General features: G+C 37.9%; 1 protein-coding gene and 1 long non-coding RNA gene across 3 annotated transcripts; one reads left to right on the top strand and one right to left on the bottom strand.

The window, feature by feature from the left end:
• The first annotated feature begins 1317 nt into the window (after positions 1 to 1317).
• LOC137127931 (uncharacterized) lies at positions 1318 to 10170 on the top strand. The gene is made up of 2 exons (XR_010914484.1): positions 1318 to 3599; positions 9232 to 10170. It is a non-coding gene; the product is annotated as an uncharacterized lncRNA (long non-coding RNA).
• Positions 10171 to 12021: 1851 nt separating this feature from the next.
• On the bottom strand, positions 12022 to 16968 carry LOC137127930 (adenosine receptor A1-like). 2 transcript variants are annotated; one of them, XM_067505502.1, is made up of 3 exons: positions 16770 to 16968; positions 13878 to 14118; positions 12022 to 13656 (listed from the first exon to the last, which is right to left on the bottom strand). In XM_067505502.1, exons 1-3 carry the CDS (start codon positions 16873 to 16875, stop codon positions 13002 to 13004), a joined length of 1002 nt encoding a protein of 333 aa, XP_067361603.1. In that variant the 5' UTR covers positions 16876 to 16968; the 3' UTR covers positions 12022 to 13001. The 2 variants fall into 2 exon arrangements, with proteins under 2 accessions (XP_067361603.1, XP_067361602.1); XM_067505501.1 differs by lacking the exon at positions 16770 to 16968 and having other exon boundaries at positions 13878 to 16757.
• Positions 16969 to 17079: the final 111 nt, after the last annotated feature.

Below are 17079 nucleotides of genomic sequence, written 5' to 3'. Positions count from 1 at the left end.
ATGGAGCAGTAGAAGTGCAAGCGTTTATAAATAGGACCAGTTGTAAAAAACTAAAAAAAACCTAGGACTGTTCTTGTTAGCATCAAAATGTTTACTAAAATAGGTTTTAGCATCCATGACAGAAATATTACAATAAATTAAAACATCCTTCGTGTGAACCCCTTTGTGGAACTCAGCTTTTAATCAAATTGTGGTATTATTGCTCCAGGGTTGTGTACAGCTCTCAACAACAACCACATGCATACTGTTTATTGCAAGCAAGAAAAATATTCCCAACTTTTGTATATGTTTATGGCTTTTTCGTATATTTAAAGGCCTTTCCATGAAGAAATTGAATTCAATACGTTTGAAGGCTTTTTTTAAAGACCCATTGATACCCCGGGCACTCGTATGCATCCGCTAAATAAACTGTCAGCTGTTTAATTTCTGTGACTGTCTCAGGAGCTTCCATTCCTCTCAGCATAAAGGGATCTCTTTATTTGTACACATGTGGTCTTCATTGGAGTTGACCAGAGTTCAATATTATCCAGAGAGACAACACTAAAAGAAAAGTACTGCATGAAGGCTCAAGAAGAAATCTGCCAAACGTAATAAGGAGCCAACTGAGAACACTCCTTCACTAAAAAGCATCTCTGATATCTCTTCCTCAGCTAGGTAATAGGGGATCATGTTATAGCTATACAATGCATAGTCCATTGCTTGACCTTATTAACCCATTGAGAGAAACAAAAATGAGGTCAGACCATGCACAACAATAGGTGCAATGCACAGTCAGTAGGCAATGACATCACTGCTGTATTGTAAGCAGACTCTCAAATGGACATCTCAGTGGAGAGACACTGGCGCCATGGAGACTATTAAGGTCAACTCAATCCTCACAAACACAACAACATAGACGCAGTTGCATACAGATGTGTAGCTGGATGCTGTGCACATGTACACTTGCACACACGTGATTTCAAATGTGGCTGAAATCAATTTGTTGCAGAGTGGGAGATCTGCGTAAGAATTCTCTATATTTTGAGGATTTTTTAAATACACTTACGACATTTAATTATGTACTAGTTAAGACACTTTGCTTATCAAAGAGCTAGGGGGAAATTCCAACGTTTTCATGTTCTGAGATGTTTCGTTTCTCATCATAAGTAGAGCTTATAGTGTTGTGTGATCTGTGCTATGCGGTTTGAGTCAGGGGTTTACAAAACTGCAAAGATTAATTCAGCAGGGGGAGAGTTTAAAATGTATAAATGGTTCTTTAACCTTTGTAACATGAGTTCAGTTTGTATGTGCAAAAATACTGAAAAGTGAGTCCTTTCATTTTTTATTTTTTTTTTTATTTTTGTGGGTAATGAAAAACATAGAAGTGGTATTTCACACAGATCTCCTTGCATCCCCCTGGCAGCACATAGCAATCAGTGAAATATATCCTCAGCACAACACCAGTGTCACAGATAATCTTACCATTAAAGCAGAGATCCTAAAATTGCAATATGATAAATACTGCTTAGGGTTTTCTACATGTGAGGATAAATCTGTTTTGTGTGGCTTAAGGCATCATGTACATTACTCTTGCAAAAATGTTGCAGGAAAACACATGTAAATAGAAACAGGATGCAGCTGGAGTGCTATAAAGTGAAAAGATGGAAGTAACATGGAAAGTCAGATGAGAATCCCTGAGCCACTCAGAGCAGAAATGCAAAGCAGCCAGAACCTTGTGTGAACTGTAACACAAGCAGTGCAGAGTCTCGTGAGATCTTGACAGACATTTGAAATGGAGGACGGAGCATTCAGGAAATAGGGCTGTAGCTTGAATTTATTTTGTGGGTTTCTACGACAGATACCAGTCTCTCCCCAGAATTTAAGAAGACTACTACGAATCTCTATGAATCGATGCCCTCATGACTAAGCTGGCAGGAGGTGCCATTTGCCTAATAGATCAAAAGAAAGTAAAAGTCTTAAAACGGTCACTGCCCGAAGTCCCTGAGAGAGAGAGAGAGAGAGAGAGAGAAAGAGTGTGTGTGTGTGTGTGTGTGTGTGGCATGAGAGAGAGAGCCAGCGCGCCTCTTGCAGACTTGTCCGGTCCATTTTTCTGAAACAGGCAGTGCTCTTTTGAAACAGTGCCAGTGGAGGCTGGCCCAAGCCTTTGCAGCTGAAACTTTTACAAGCGCAGTGTTCGCGAGCAGGAAGAGAAAGACACAAAGTGAGATTTGAAAAGGCAGTTTCTCGTCTCCTTCAACCTGATGTGAGCACAATGATTCATATTTTTTTTTTAAATGTGTTCATTTAAACCCTAAAACCTTCACGAAAAGGCAAAGCATTATCTGGAGCGAAGACTGCATGAGGAGATAAATTATTTATTGTGCGTGTAAGGACATAATTACTTATTAAAAAAACGAAGACTCTGTGACGTCACCCAGAAAGCTGTCTTGGATACTGCCTGAGGAAAGATACTGATGAGTGTCTACAGCACTGTGTGGCATGGACACACTACAAATGATAGTGTTGTGCCTATTTCATGACGCGAACATCGGATTATTTCAGTCACTTCCATTTCTTGGTGATGATCCATGTGAAGCGCTATCTTTGGATTCGCTTGTTCCCAAAGGTTGGCTCTTCCCTTGCCCTTATTTTCACTTCAGAGCTCCATGACTCACTTTGTTACTAGAGGATGTATTGTGGTAAACATCCCAGACCACTCATTTGCTCTGTTATGTTGACTGTAAACACGGGTTTCCATTCACTAATACAGTCAAACTGAAGCAGAACCTCAGTGGTTAGCGTTTTCTTCTATCTGCTGTGCAACCATTCTGAATAAAAACACAGGCAGGTGCAGAACAACTATAGGCGTCCGGAGTGACTACCGAAAATGGGAACTGTGAGGCATGTATTACCTGGGAATCATGCCAACTGCTGACAAAAGGCTTTACTGCACAGCTCTGAAAGAAACCTTTAACTCATTTGCTCTGAAACGCTTCAGGAATATCTGGCACTGAGTTGTTTGGCCAACTGTAGATAAATCTGTCAAACCTTTTGGCTTGTAACAAGACAGCATGTAAGTACTCACTTCTGATTCCTTTGTCCGATCTTACTTCTCCATCTGTCTCCCTTCCCAGCCCCTAATCCTACCATCAAGTGGGATGTCCATTTGATGACACACAATCTACAGTTTGTGTGACTGCTCTGCCCTTTTTCACATATTCTGCTCAGTCAAATCCGAAACCTAACCTCAAAACCAAGCTGAGTCTTCTCTACTGGCATATTTCAAATGGATTTCAGTTTGAGCGTGTAGCAGCACAATTTAGTGACTTCATGATTTCTTTTCCTGCCTTCCTTTCTTTTCGCTGTCTCTCCCTTTTGGCAGCAGGGCAGAAGTGGGCAGGGAGAGAGGAGGGCATGGCCCATAAACTGCTCACGAGCCCCAGCCCCTGTTTGAGTGGCGTTGCTTGCTGGTACACTGCTCAGCTTTTCCTTCATCTTGCAGGCAAAAGAGAGGGATGTGGAAATGCATTCTTGTCTCTTTTTATTTTCGCCGTCACCATGCCCTAATTCTTTGCGGGTGAACACTCGCCTGACCTGTACAAAAATGTGATCACCTCCAGGTATTTCCGATTTTTGATTATGCTGTTGCTTAGGCCTTAATATTCCTCTTTGTACTGACATCTCCCTTTATTCGTGTCTGTTGCACTTTTGCTGCCACCGTCCACACTGTACTCGTGTTTTTTCCTTTCGTGCACCGAAAACAATCCCTAAAGCTCCACCATTCTCGTTCGATTGACACACATTGGGATTTTGTTGTAAATCACGTTTCTCAGGTTAAATGTATTACGAAATCCCTAAAGTGTTCGTGAATAGATACTGTTATAAGCAGTTTGTCGAAATGGCGCCGTTCGATAAACACATGCCCTAATTAACAAGCTATTTCAGTTTTTCGTGTTATTACGTCTTAAAGTACAAGAATGCAGTAAAAAGCAAAACTGAGATAAAATTTACAGTCTAAAGGCACTTCAGCTCCATGGCTTGATTGATTTCACACCATCAAACATAAAGACATTGCCTCTAAGTTTCAAACAGGAAATCCTCCAATGTTGATAAAATATTTTTGGTGTTTTTATCAAACATGTTGGTTTTCTGTGCTTGTTATGTAGGTGTGAGAAATCTGCAACTTCGTGCAAAAACAAATGTCACTCTGCTCAAAAGTGGCCACACTTAGCAATCTAATTTACCACAGAAAAGGCATAACAGACTGGTTGGTGTTTAAAAAGTGTGTTGTTTCAATATCATATAGGAAAACTACATCATTCTTGAAGTCTGCTTGAATGCTGCTGTTTGATAGACCTGTTTGAAAACCAGTATGAACCAGATCCTTCTGTTTAAAGCATTGTTCTATACATGAAGGGGCTTGTATTGTGACCTTGCAGGGTCTCAGTTGTTGGTCAAGCCTTTTCAGTTTGTCTGAGTTTGCTTTTTAAGCAAACAAATTGCATGAAAATGCTAAATAACAATATCATTAACGTTATTAACGTTTACAAAAACAGCCGATTTTTTTTTAAACTTTACAGATTAAACTTACATTTGAACCGGATTTATTGCAAACATATGTGGGATATGCTACTTGGTGTGCTGCTGTTTAGGGTTTTGTTTGTGTACAGTTGACTCAGCTTATGAGTTTGTTTTTTGAGCATGTGATAATGACAGAGTATGGCACACTGTACGGTGTACTGTACAGAAAGGGTGAATGAAGAAAAAAAAGGAGGAGGGAGCAGGGTGGATTGGCAGAGACACACAGAGAAAATGAACTTATTGCCTCCTCCCCCCAGTTCTCCTCAGATGAACTTGCTATGCTGCTTGATGACATGTTGTTTGGAAAGCCATATCTTCCGCTATTTGCATTTTTTCTCCTCCCTATGGTTAGAGTAGCTCTCTAGTTACCAGGATCAAAGTCTTTTCTTTTTTTTTTTTTTTGGTTGTTGCTTTTATCAGGTCATTTTGGATACACATATTCAGCTCTTCCTGTTTGTTGACAAAACAGATTCATACGCTATAAACAACTTGCTCTGACTCCTGTTAATGGCATATCACAGATACAGCTTGTGTCAGAGAATGCACACTGCCACGAGAAATCTATATTGAGAATGACATATGGATGGTCCAGTTGTATCTTAGCATTTGTTTTAATCTATCTGAAATATCAGATTGGCAGATTTCCCAAGACAGGATGCAGCTACACATGATAATAGTTAACTAAACAAACATTCCTGTGATCTTATGAACCTCCAGGCCCTCATTGTACTAACATCAAGCAGCTAACTTCGTCTAAAACAAACCAAACAAATCATGAGCAGAAATCTTTTTTCAGCTAGGGCTCTTGAGAATGTCACTGTGTGTGTAAAGTTTCATCTATCATGGTAAGTTCAGCAGAATATGGACATACAGAGACAGGAAGCTTCAACAGCCAGCAAGAAAAATATACACCACAAACAACAGTCCTCTAGCCTCATCACTCTAGTAAACATTGGGACACAAAAAAATGCCGCAACTGAACGCTTTGCACAAAAATCTGGAAAAATGAAGAGTGGTCAGCATCGGCCGAACAATACTAGCAGTGGTGTAAAATGTCATTTTAGAATTCAAAGGAATCTGCCCTTAAGACTTTGGGAAATTGTTTATTGAAAACAGAAGAATGGTTAAATAACCAGGTTTACAACTGTCATTAGGTGTTGCCGTTGCAATATAAGAAACCAATTTAAAAAAAAAAGTGAGTCAATTCATAGCAATAGGATTTTAGTACTAATATTTGGCATTTAGCAATTGATCGCTAATTGCAACTCTCATAGAGCACACTGACCATAAACACCTACAGGAGAGACCATGAGTTTGGACATGACGGCATGTCCAGCAATATGACGCAGTGGAAAAACTTAGTACAAGTAAAACATATTTCTTATGGTGTAAATGACCACCGTCAGTAATGCTTAGCTATTGCCCTTATGTTAAGCATTAGGTTAAGCATTAAGAAAAGCAGGTTTGTGTTTTGTTTTTTTTTTTAAAGTGGTCACTCTGACACCTCAACTGGTCTTTTATTTGAACATCTATGAATTTTATATGCACAGTAAATGTGTGAACTCAGTATAACCCCCCGACACAAAGTGGAAGGGTATTTTCTGTTTAATAGCTGATAGCTTTTGAGCTGTTTAGTCAGTGTCTGGCAGCCTGGGTCCTGGACTCCCACGAAGAGATATATTATTAATCAAAAAACTAATATCTGCTTAACAAATTCTGTTATTTCTTCACAACGGTGAAATGATTTAAATCAAAGAATCCTCTGAAGTTAACACACAACCTGTGAAAAGGAGGGAAGAAACTGTATACTAGTTTGTTAATGGTCAAAAAAAAATGAAAAAATCAGAAACACTGATATAGAAAGTCAACAAATGCTAATGTAAATGTAACCACATTTTTTTTATTTGGTTAGGTTGGTTATTGTTTAAAATAAACCCATTATAAATAAATGCAACAAAAAGAGAACTAAGAAAAAAAAAAAGAAAAAAGAAGACATAAGACAGTATTTGGACCTGAATTTAATACAAAGGTTCACTGCAATTCCTCGAATCTCCAAAAAAAGTCTGATGTAAATGTATGGCAGACTACTGCGGCGAGCCAGATAGATGTAAACGTCTGCAGACCGGAGTTTGTTAAACAGGATGTGTCACAGATGATGAGGTTGAACTGAAACTTCAGGGTTATACAAAACATAACCAGTTGTCCAACATGTGGACAAAGTCTGCTTATAGAACCCTTCTCTAAATATGCAAACACCTACAGTAACTCACATCAAACACACACGCACTGAGCATCTGGCAGCACACTATGCTGGTCATACCTCATTTTTCTGGCATCTTTTCATCGCTTGTTTCCATTATTCTCCTCCACTCTCTGTGGTGGGTTCTGCCATGTTGCAGCCACAATATCACCCCCGTTTTGTCTCATTGGGATTCAGCTTGGCACACTGACTATGCCCACTGCTTGGCACCAACCACTGGAAAGAGAACCAACTTCAGTCTTGTCCCTCACAGTCATCCCCATCGTTTTTCATAAATGTGCAAAACACTATCATGCCATTGAAGAGCAAGTTATCTACTTGTTTAGAAACGTACGCTGCTCGTGCAAGCAGCAGGTTATTAGTTATTTTCTGCCCATGGCATGCTGTTATTACTATTAGCAGGATGTGGGACATGTAGCACCCAAACTAAATATGACAGGTGCCAAAATAACATTTGGTTATGTACTTCATACTAGACAAAGTTTTTCCAGGGAGGAGGTCCGGATTGATGTGTGCGCGAGAAAACACAGGACTTTGCGATGAGAGAGACCCGTTCATGAGGCGTTAATACATTTAGTCAATGTTGTTTTTGTATTTTAAGGCACCCTAAGGTGTAGACAAAACAAATCAGTTTTTTTTTTTCAAACAGATTTTACCCACTTTCAAAAGTAAAACAAACATTAGGGGCCAACATCAAGTACGTACATCTACAATTTTAGAGGCTTTTTTGGTTAAAAAGTACTATATGGTTATGATGTACTGCTTCCAGTGTATCTCAAATACCAAGAAGGTTGGCCTCTGTGTGGAAAACGTACATTTATGACCATACATTTTTGGTAATAATAGACTCAAGTCAATAATAAAGTATTTGTTGAAGAAAATTTTGCGGATCTGGATTTGGCGAAAGAACTCTGAACTGGACATTGGCCTGTAACATAAATGTAGCCTCTCAAGCAAAAATTGAATGCATGTACAGTACCAATACTCAAATCCCAAAAATTATTCATGTTCATAGTCTACACAATCTTCTTCTTCTTCTTTTCCTTTCGGCTGTTCCCTTTTAGGGGTCGCCACAGCGAATCAGGTGCCTCCATCTAACCCTGTCTTCTGCATGCTCTTCTCTCACACCCACTAACTTCATGTCCTCTCTACACAATCTTTTTTTCTTAAATAAAAGTTTAATCCATTCTTGCATTTACACCATCAACTGTATTTTGCACAGCCAGTAAGAGTTTGATGCCATTTACTGTCCAATTAATTGAATATCTCAATCAAGACCTCCCACTGTCTAATGCCCTGCTGCGTTTTCATTCTGCCCCAATGAGCAAACCCTGGCACCACAGCCATACAGCGTGACAAAACATTTCAATCACTGCCTGCATTAATTAGGACAAAAAGGAATTCCGAATGTTAATGAAGTGCCCAGCCAATATTCAGCAACTATAGTTTAAATGCTAATTTATGCAAAACGTCCCAGCCTTTGCATGGATCGACCATCGTCACCTACCATAACAATGTCTGTGGCTGAGTCAGCTTAGCCAAAGTATGGCTCTGTCGGGGGCCAGGCCCCTCAGCCCAAACTCTGTCTGGCACAAAAAACAGACTCCTTTTTGCAATGAACTTAAACTGCCAACACCAAGCGAGAAGGGCAATTTTTGAAGTCAATAATTATATACAATCAAACGTAAAAACAAATAAAATCATTAGCAGGATTTGGGAATCAGCAGTTTATCACATCAACTCTGATGTGATAAACTTCTTCTCTTTGATTCTGTGAGGTTCCAACGTTACTATGTAATGTGCACTTAAGTGACTTTTGTTAGGATTTGGCACTATATAATTACATTGAATTAAACTTAATTGATAGAAGCAAGTTATTCCTTTCTAGTCAGTTAACTTGAAACTTATTACTTGGTAGTTAACTTGTTACTTGAAAAAGAATAATAAGTATATACTATGTACAAAAACTGTCGGGGGGGCAGAAGTTAACAGGTTGCCCCACAGATGTTGGTACTGTTATTTTTCATTTTTCTTCTGCTTTGCTTCCCATTACTTTCTTGGTATTCTAATCTGACCCTTTTCTGCCTGGTGGAAAATACACCTGAAAAGACCTACAGACCTAAGCTAGAGTAATACTATAGCATAGCTCCCCATTAAAAGATAGTTCAGTTTAGGGTAATGTGCACTACGTCTTTCACATTAAAACACAGCTTAAAATACACTTGCGTTGACCAGTGCACGTGTTCAGGTGCTGTATTTCACTGCAGTACTGGGTGTAAGCCTCGTGAACCAAGTCTTGATTTATATGGTCAGCTGTCCTACAAATGTTAGAATGACACTACAAATTTTAGAATTTATCATGAATGCAACTGCTTATTTGAGTAATGTTTCTTTTTATTTTTGTCTCTCAGTTTGACCATCAAGTGACTACAACTACCTACACATACATCTGTCCTTAAGGCTGAGGTAGTAGATTGAATAGTTGTGGGGCTTGCGTCCTCCCTCTGAGATAACTATACAATCTACTGTCTTTCCTAAGGAGGCAGATTGATCTTCTGAGATGCCAAAGCCCAAGTGACCATTGGAACCCATGGATAAATAAAGTCAACAGATTACTAAGCTATCACAACTGGAGCAGAAATTCCAGACACACCATAGACTTTATATATTTTCCAGACATAACAGTACAACAAGTCTAACATGTTGAATGTTGGTTTTAAGGATGATGTGCCTGAAGTTGAGCCTAGCAAGGTGAGGTAGTAGGTTATATAGTTTGGAGGATGGAGTAAATCCTACTCAGGTGATAACTATACAGCCTATTACCTTCCTTGAGAGGTACAATAAATGCTTGGGAAGCAGCTCACTCACAGTGACAGAACATTGAAGGAGCCACTCTGATGCCATCTTCTGGCAAAAGTTAGAGGACATACAGCAGACTTCTTTGTCATTACGACATATGTGTATTTATTCTTGTCCTTTCAGCTTATCCCGTAAATTCAGGGTCACCACATGGGTATATTGTTAGTAATTTGACTCAATGTGTGTTTTGTTTGAATAACACTGAACTTTTAAATATGGCCATATTTAGATAGTCATTTATTAAGGATTCCACTGGCCTGCAAACAATTCAAACCAATCCAATAACTATATACTACTGGATCAATATCAAACCAATAACATGTCATTTGTGTAAATGTGGCAGACATTTACTCATTTACTCATTTACAACTGCAGTTAACACATAAAAAACTAATTTCACAGTCATTAAGTGATTATCTGAAAACGGAACTCTTCCGCATCTTTCTATGCACTTAAATCTATTAAAAAATAAATAAAAAATCCTTTCTGCTCTTCCTCGCACTTTCATCTCATGACATGTGAACACTTTTCTGATAGGACTTTGCTTTGATGTTTTCTCCTTGACTTAGAGTATTGCTGCCTTGTACCTCACTTGTAAGTCGCTTTGGATAAAAGCGTCTGCTAAATGACTAAATGTAAATTATCCAATAACAGCTGTGGCTATATATTACCTAGAATCAATCTATAAAAAGCTGTTAATATAAATTAAATTACCTCATTATTGGAATTGACAAATATCTCTAAAGTCTGTTAACCAGTCAAAACAGTTGCTGCAGACATAGAAGGAAGAGAAGGAAAAAGTAAAGTGAACCATCAAAAATAATGTTGCTTAGTTTAACAAGTTTAACAATCTAAAAAAAAAATACTTACAAGTATTTTTTCACTTTGAAACTTCTCCTTCTTGGCTTATTTAGTGTAATCAACATATAAAATAAAAATGGTTCAGTTCACATATTTGCAACCCCCCCTACATGTTTATATTACAAAGGTACTGTTCGGGTCAATTTGACCCAGCAGACAAAAGAGAAGCTAAAAACAGTCAGAAATATCAAATACTGTTTGTTTCTTTGCAACTATGAGACATAATACACCCCTGTCTCACACTCACACCACACACACACGCATTCTCTTGACCTCGTCTTTGAAGACATTCATATCAAAAAATGTTTAAAATCAGTGGTCTTCGTCCCCAAATACACATCTGAGTGCCCACTTAATGTGGGTAGAGTTTGAAGGTTCCTGTCAAAAGTCAACACCTGCATTCTCACACTTTAAAGACGAGGTCAAGAGAATGCATGTGTGTGTTCGGTGTGTGTGTGAGAGAGAGAGAGTGTGTGTGTATGTTTGTGAGTGAGAGTGTGAGACAGGGGTGTATTATGTCTCATAGTTGCCAAGAAACAAATAGTAGATCTTTCTGACTGTTTTTAGCTTCCATTTTGTCTGCCGGGTCAAATTGACCTGAACAGTAGCTTTGTAATAGAAACATGTAGGTGGGGGGGTTGCAAATATGTGAACTGAACCATTTTTATTTTATATGTTGATTACACTAAATAAGCCAAGCAGGAGAAGTTTCAAAGTTAAAAAATACTCTTAAGTATTTTTTTTAGATTGTTAACTTTAAAACGGGTCAATTTGACCCTGAACAGAAGGTGTCTCATTTCAATTTATCAACATCACTCCATAAACAAAAAAAAAAATTAAAAATATAAAATAGAATTCTTAAAAATTGCTTATAAAACTATTGTAGTCTTTTCAGTTTACATTAAAAAAAGTTTTAACATGATCTTTTTTTAATAAATGAGTGACCTATGCTCATTGAACCATGATCTGTGAACAGTAAAGAACATCATTGAACTAAATATGGATTGAAATGGTTAGTAATGGAGTTAATGATGAGATATAAACAATGTTTTTTGGGACTTTTTGGTTTCTGACACTTTTGTATAATTAAGTGTCCACCGGGTCAAATTGACCCGGGAACATCAAGGCTGTTCCTCAGAAACGAACATAACAGGAGGGTTAAAGGAATTGAGTCAACCCAGCTCCTACTCTTAGCTTGGTAGTTCTCTGCTCTTAAGAAAGTTTAGTACAATTTAAAAAGAGTCTTAGCGTTAAGATAAAATCCTGTCTGAATACAGCCATAAGTTAAAAGTATTAAATATTTTGAATGGAGGATACAAAACATTTAACTATATAGTGAATAAAGGTTATTAAGCTGTATGTCAGCAACCTATAGGTGTACACCCCCGAGCAGGCTAATAAGCAATTTCTTCAAAGAATACACTTTCATGCATGTATGGCATTATCATATCCAAAATAATTATGAAATGACTAAAGGCTTTATAATTTCTTTATTTTAGTCTGATTTCTGATATAGTGCAACCACAGTCAGAGAGTTTTAAAGTCTTGCATGTGAAAGAGGAAACGGTGTTTTAGCCTTTGCAAAAAACACTTTCAGTCACAAGTCTCTGAATGCATAAAGCATAACTTGAAAGTGTGCCACTGTGGTGTGGACTAAAGGAATGATGAGAGATAATGATGGCTTGTTAATATACTTTAAATATTCAATAAACTTCTCAGGGCAGAAATACTGATAAAGCAAAGAAAATGTTGCATAAATTTGATTTTTTTTTTTTTTTTAAATAACCAATGTTCCCATAATAGCACAAGATTGCTAAACTGTCTTGTTTCAACTGTTTGTGAAACATTGAATAAATTAGCATTTTGATGAGGTTGTCCTTTATCTTCATGTTCTGTTTGATTACACGACATGTAAACTATATGTGTTTCTATTTTTACACACATAGTACAATGCATGTTCCCAAAGTCTAAATGGTAAATATGTTGACTTAATACCAAAATTCTTCATTTTGCAGTATGTAGGCAGAACTCCGTTATATAAGTCTAGTGTAAAAGTTGTACTCTTTTTAGGTCATTTCCATTGTAAATAGCATTTCGATTTAATTGAATAAGAGAAATGAAACTTGAACAGAAACATAAAAAAACTGTGATATGAAACTTTTGATATAAACTAAAGCTTTTAAAATGTAGAGGTTTCCCTATTCTCTAGCAAGGCAGTCTTGACAATAGAAAGACACAGACTCACCTACATATGTAAAATACACAGATGCCTTAACACAACAACAATAGAGCTTTCTGTACAAATGGCTGGATTTATTATCAGTAAAGTGATAGCTCTGGGGTCTTAATGCAATTCAAATACTGTAAATGACTTTCTTAGCAGAATGTTAACATGTTTTACAATGTTTCACTATGCTCAGCGGTCACTCAAACTTATTAAAAAACAAAAGGAAATCTGCCTTTACTCATTTTTGACCACAGTATTAACATTACCACTGTCATTGTTGTCTGTCGTCTGGCTTGTATGAGATCCCTGATTTTCTTCTCCGCATGTAATATACTGTCTCCAGATTTTCAGGTATCCAGACTTGATCTTTTGGATTTTGAACGCATACACAATTGGGTTTATAGCTGAATTAGCATGAGAGAGCAGGATGCCAACATAAAAAGCTGTTGGTGGTACAACATCTGACCCAACAAAGTAGACGATGCAGTTCATGATGTGGAGAGGGAGCCAGGACACGGCAAACAGGACCAAGACCAGAGCCAGAGACCCTGCCAGCTGTTTCTCTTTCTTTAGGTAGTTGTAAGACTGTTTTTGGGCACCATTGCCTGGTTTTTCTCGAAGGCTTCCTCGAATGGTACAAAACACCATGCTGTACAATACTGTCATCACCAACAGAGGTGTCAGGGTGCAGAGAAAAAAGTTAAAGTAAACCAGGTACGACATGGGGATCACTTTTATAAACACACAGACAATAGTGGAGTTGACTGAAGTAGACAAAGTTTCGTGGTTGTACCATCCAAGCATGGGAGCAAAACTCAGTGGTACTGCAACAATCCAACAAGCTGCAACTGCAAGGAATGAATGTTTCCGGGTTGTTGTTCTTTTGTACCTTAAAAGAAAAACTCAAATTACTGACAAAATCAATACTATATTTAAAAAAAAAGTATATATATTTAACAAAACAAACTTTATTAATTTAAGTTATATTGATATATAGTCATGATTTAGTCTTTGTAGTGATGCACTGTACATCAATAACGTTTTGTAGTGCAAGCCACGCAAAGTGGTCATAGATGAGATATTAATGTAAAGCATCCAGAAAACTCTTACCTTAGTGGGATATACACTCGGAGGTAGCGGTCAATTGCAATAGCTGCGAGACATAAAACTGAGACCAAGGTCAATAGGATGACCACGCAGCAGATGAATAGACAGCTGTGGAATGATGTCCTCACATGTCCATCCACCACCACAGCCAGTGGTATGGCCACACAGCCAACCATAAAGTCCACCACAGCCAAAGAAACAATAAGGGAGAATGTGGGCTGTTGCATGGTTTTACTAATCCACACTGCCAAAACAACCAATACATTACCCAAACAGCAACCAACAGCAATGAGCACCTCCACCAATGTGTAAATAACTTCGTCTATATCCATTGTGCTTTCTAGAAGGTCCATATTTGATGCCTACTGGTGTCTGAATGTCAGCCTAAGTCTAATGTGCTGTTCCATTTATCATTCATCAGTCTTGTGAAACATTTGAGGAAGTGCTGAACACACTTCTTTTTGAAAATAACACCACATCATACTTTCCTGTTAGTTAAGCTAGCGCAGTTTCCACAGATGCATGTTTTTTTTCTGCATTAGATTTGTTTTTGTTTTGTAGGCTGCAAAAGATTATATAGGTTCCAAAAAGTTAATCATATGGGGATTAATTATTTCTATTAGGAGGAAATGAGACTTTTCTGAGTTTTCTGACAACACATGGGACTGGATTAAATAAAAATATTTGCCAATACTTTCTCCTGTTAACTTACATAAGCTGCTTTAATTAAGCTTTGCACAACAAAAATTTCCAGATTTGTGATTATAACAGAAATTTGTCACCATAAGGTCTCTGGTTTGAAATTTCCACTGCAGCACTAGAAAGGCCAGGGGAAACCGCAACAACATTCACATCAACATGAAGGTCAACCATTCACAATAAATCTTTGAGTAGTGTACATAAGTTGTAACATAGCTAGTCAAGACTGAGTTGACAGGTGCCAAATAATTATCCACCCTAGTCTGTGAAGCTACAGAGACTTTCACAACGCACTGCTGAATTGTGTTGATAATACCATTCATCCACCTCTGACGTAACATTGGTGTTATGATGTAAGGCGGTAAAGAGACAAGGTTGATGAGCAATTTGCAGACAAAAAAGCAAATGTTTTTCTAGTTTTTATAATGGCAGATTATAATCGTAGGCAGGCCACTTTTTCGTTTTCGTTTTTACATGAGAAATAACCCCCACATTGCTAAGCCTAATCCTTATCTAATCCTCACAAGACTGATAATTTTCTTTCTCATTTGTGTGGTGCTGCTGGTGGTGTCAGCTCACATTCATTCTTGGTAACACAAATAGGTTACATGAATGGACACTGACATACAATCCATGAAAATAACTGGAAATTGTCTCAGTGATCAAAATATAGGTTAATCCTAACAGTGCACTGAACAAAATCAAAAAAGCAAATGTTTTTCTAGTAGTTATAATGGCAGAGTATAATCATAGGCAGACCACTTTTTCGTTTTCGTTTTACACGAGAAATAGCCCCCACATTTCTAAGCCCAATCCTTATCTAAACACTAACAAGTTTACTAGTTTTCTTTCTCATTTGTGTGGTGCTGCTGGTGGTCTCAGCTGACATTCATTCTTGGTAACACAAATAGGTTACATGAATGGAGACTGACATACAATCCATACAATGAATACATATGAACATATATATATAAATAAAGTTTAACAGAAACTGGTCTTGTTGGTAACCCATATTTTTCTAAATATAATTTAAGCTTCAATCAAATTAGTTTTCTGTTCATTAATTTTATAGTTAAGTTCACTATTTTTATTATTAGGCTATTCGATGTTGATATCAACGATTTCTGTAAAAAACATGATTGTGTGCTGGGAAGAGTCCCCTTGCAGAGGTCCAATCGTACAAAGTTGGGATCAAGAAGAACTAAATGTGATTACATAGTGCTCACGTAACAATTTTCACTTTCCCTTTTAGCACGGTCTTACTGAGCTAGCACAAAAACGGAAAAAGGATGTGCAAGCAAAGCAGTTATTTTCAGAAATCTAACCACCATGATAATTGCAGAGTCATAAGTAACTAGTTAGTCCTTAGATAAGGTGCTCTGATAAATCAAATTTAAATAAAAAAAGTCCACACACATCAATCCAAAATTTATTCTACACTATGACAACAAACAAATATAAAGATAGTCAAACAGGGGGCAGCACAGTGGTGGAGTGATTAGCACTGCTGCCTCGCCGCTAGAAGGTCCCTGGTTCAAATCTGGCTGTGGCCTTTTTGTGTTGAGTTTGCATATCCTCCCTGTGTTCTCCCCTACTCCAGTTTCCTCCCACAGTTCAAAGACGTGCACATTAGGCTAATTTGTGACTTCAAATTGTCTGTCTGTGTATCCCCCTCTGTGTTGGCCATGAGATACTCTCCCTACTTTTTGCCCAGTGATACCTGGGATAAGCTCCAGCCCTGTGTGACCCTGAACAGGATAAGCGATAAATATAATGGATGGATGGATGGATGGATGTTATCAATTAGGTTAAAGTAATTGCAACATGGCAAATTCCCCAAAACCCAGAAACAGTGTACTTTAAATTTCCTGCCACTTTCTTCTTGGATTGAAATAGTGATACAAGACTGCAGCTAATGCTGAAGCCTGTGTCACCATGATACAGCATGTGTTAGCATAACACAAGCAGTTAGCTTTACTCTATCTAGCTGGAATGGGAAGTTTCCACCCTTAAGCTTCTTATGTGTTTTTCCAGTCCTTGTAATGGTAATGGCATGGATAAATAATTGCTTTTGGAACATAGCAATTGATAAAAGATAGAACAATTTTTTTCATATTAGTTAAAAATCAAAGTGAAGCTTGTTAGCAAAACTCAAAACACCAAGAAGCTTGGGCTAATATATCAACAATGACTTACCAATTACAAAGCCGTCCTCAAAAGCCAAGTCCAGCCTTGTGAATGATGGGTACATACTGTAAACCACACTTCTATAACCATATTGCCTGCCCTCTAGCAGTAACATAATGAGTTTAAAGATGGACGACGCATCCCCGCCTCATGCCACTATTTAAAGTTGAAACCACTTAACCGCCATAATGGGGACTGCCATCTTCCTTTTCTTCAACCAGATTCTGCGCAGTAGTGCCAAGGGGCGTGGCGTTGGACTCGTTGAGTGACAGGGGGCGTGTCTCAAACAGAGAGTTGGAGGATCGGATCATGGGTGGGA

This window comes from Channa argus, chromosome 5, assembly GCF_033026475.1.
Source record: "Channa argus isolate prfri chromosome 5, Channa argus male v1.0, whole genome shotgun sequence".
NCBI lineage: Eukaryota > Metazoa > Chordata > Actinopteri > Anabantiformes > Channidae > Channa > Channa argus.
The sequence above is the reverse complement of the archived record's forward strand: the minus strand, read 5'-3'. Positions and strand labels throughout refer to the sequence as shown.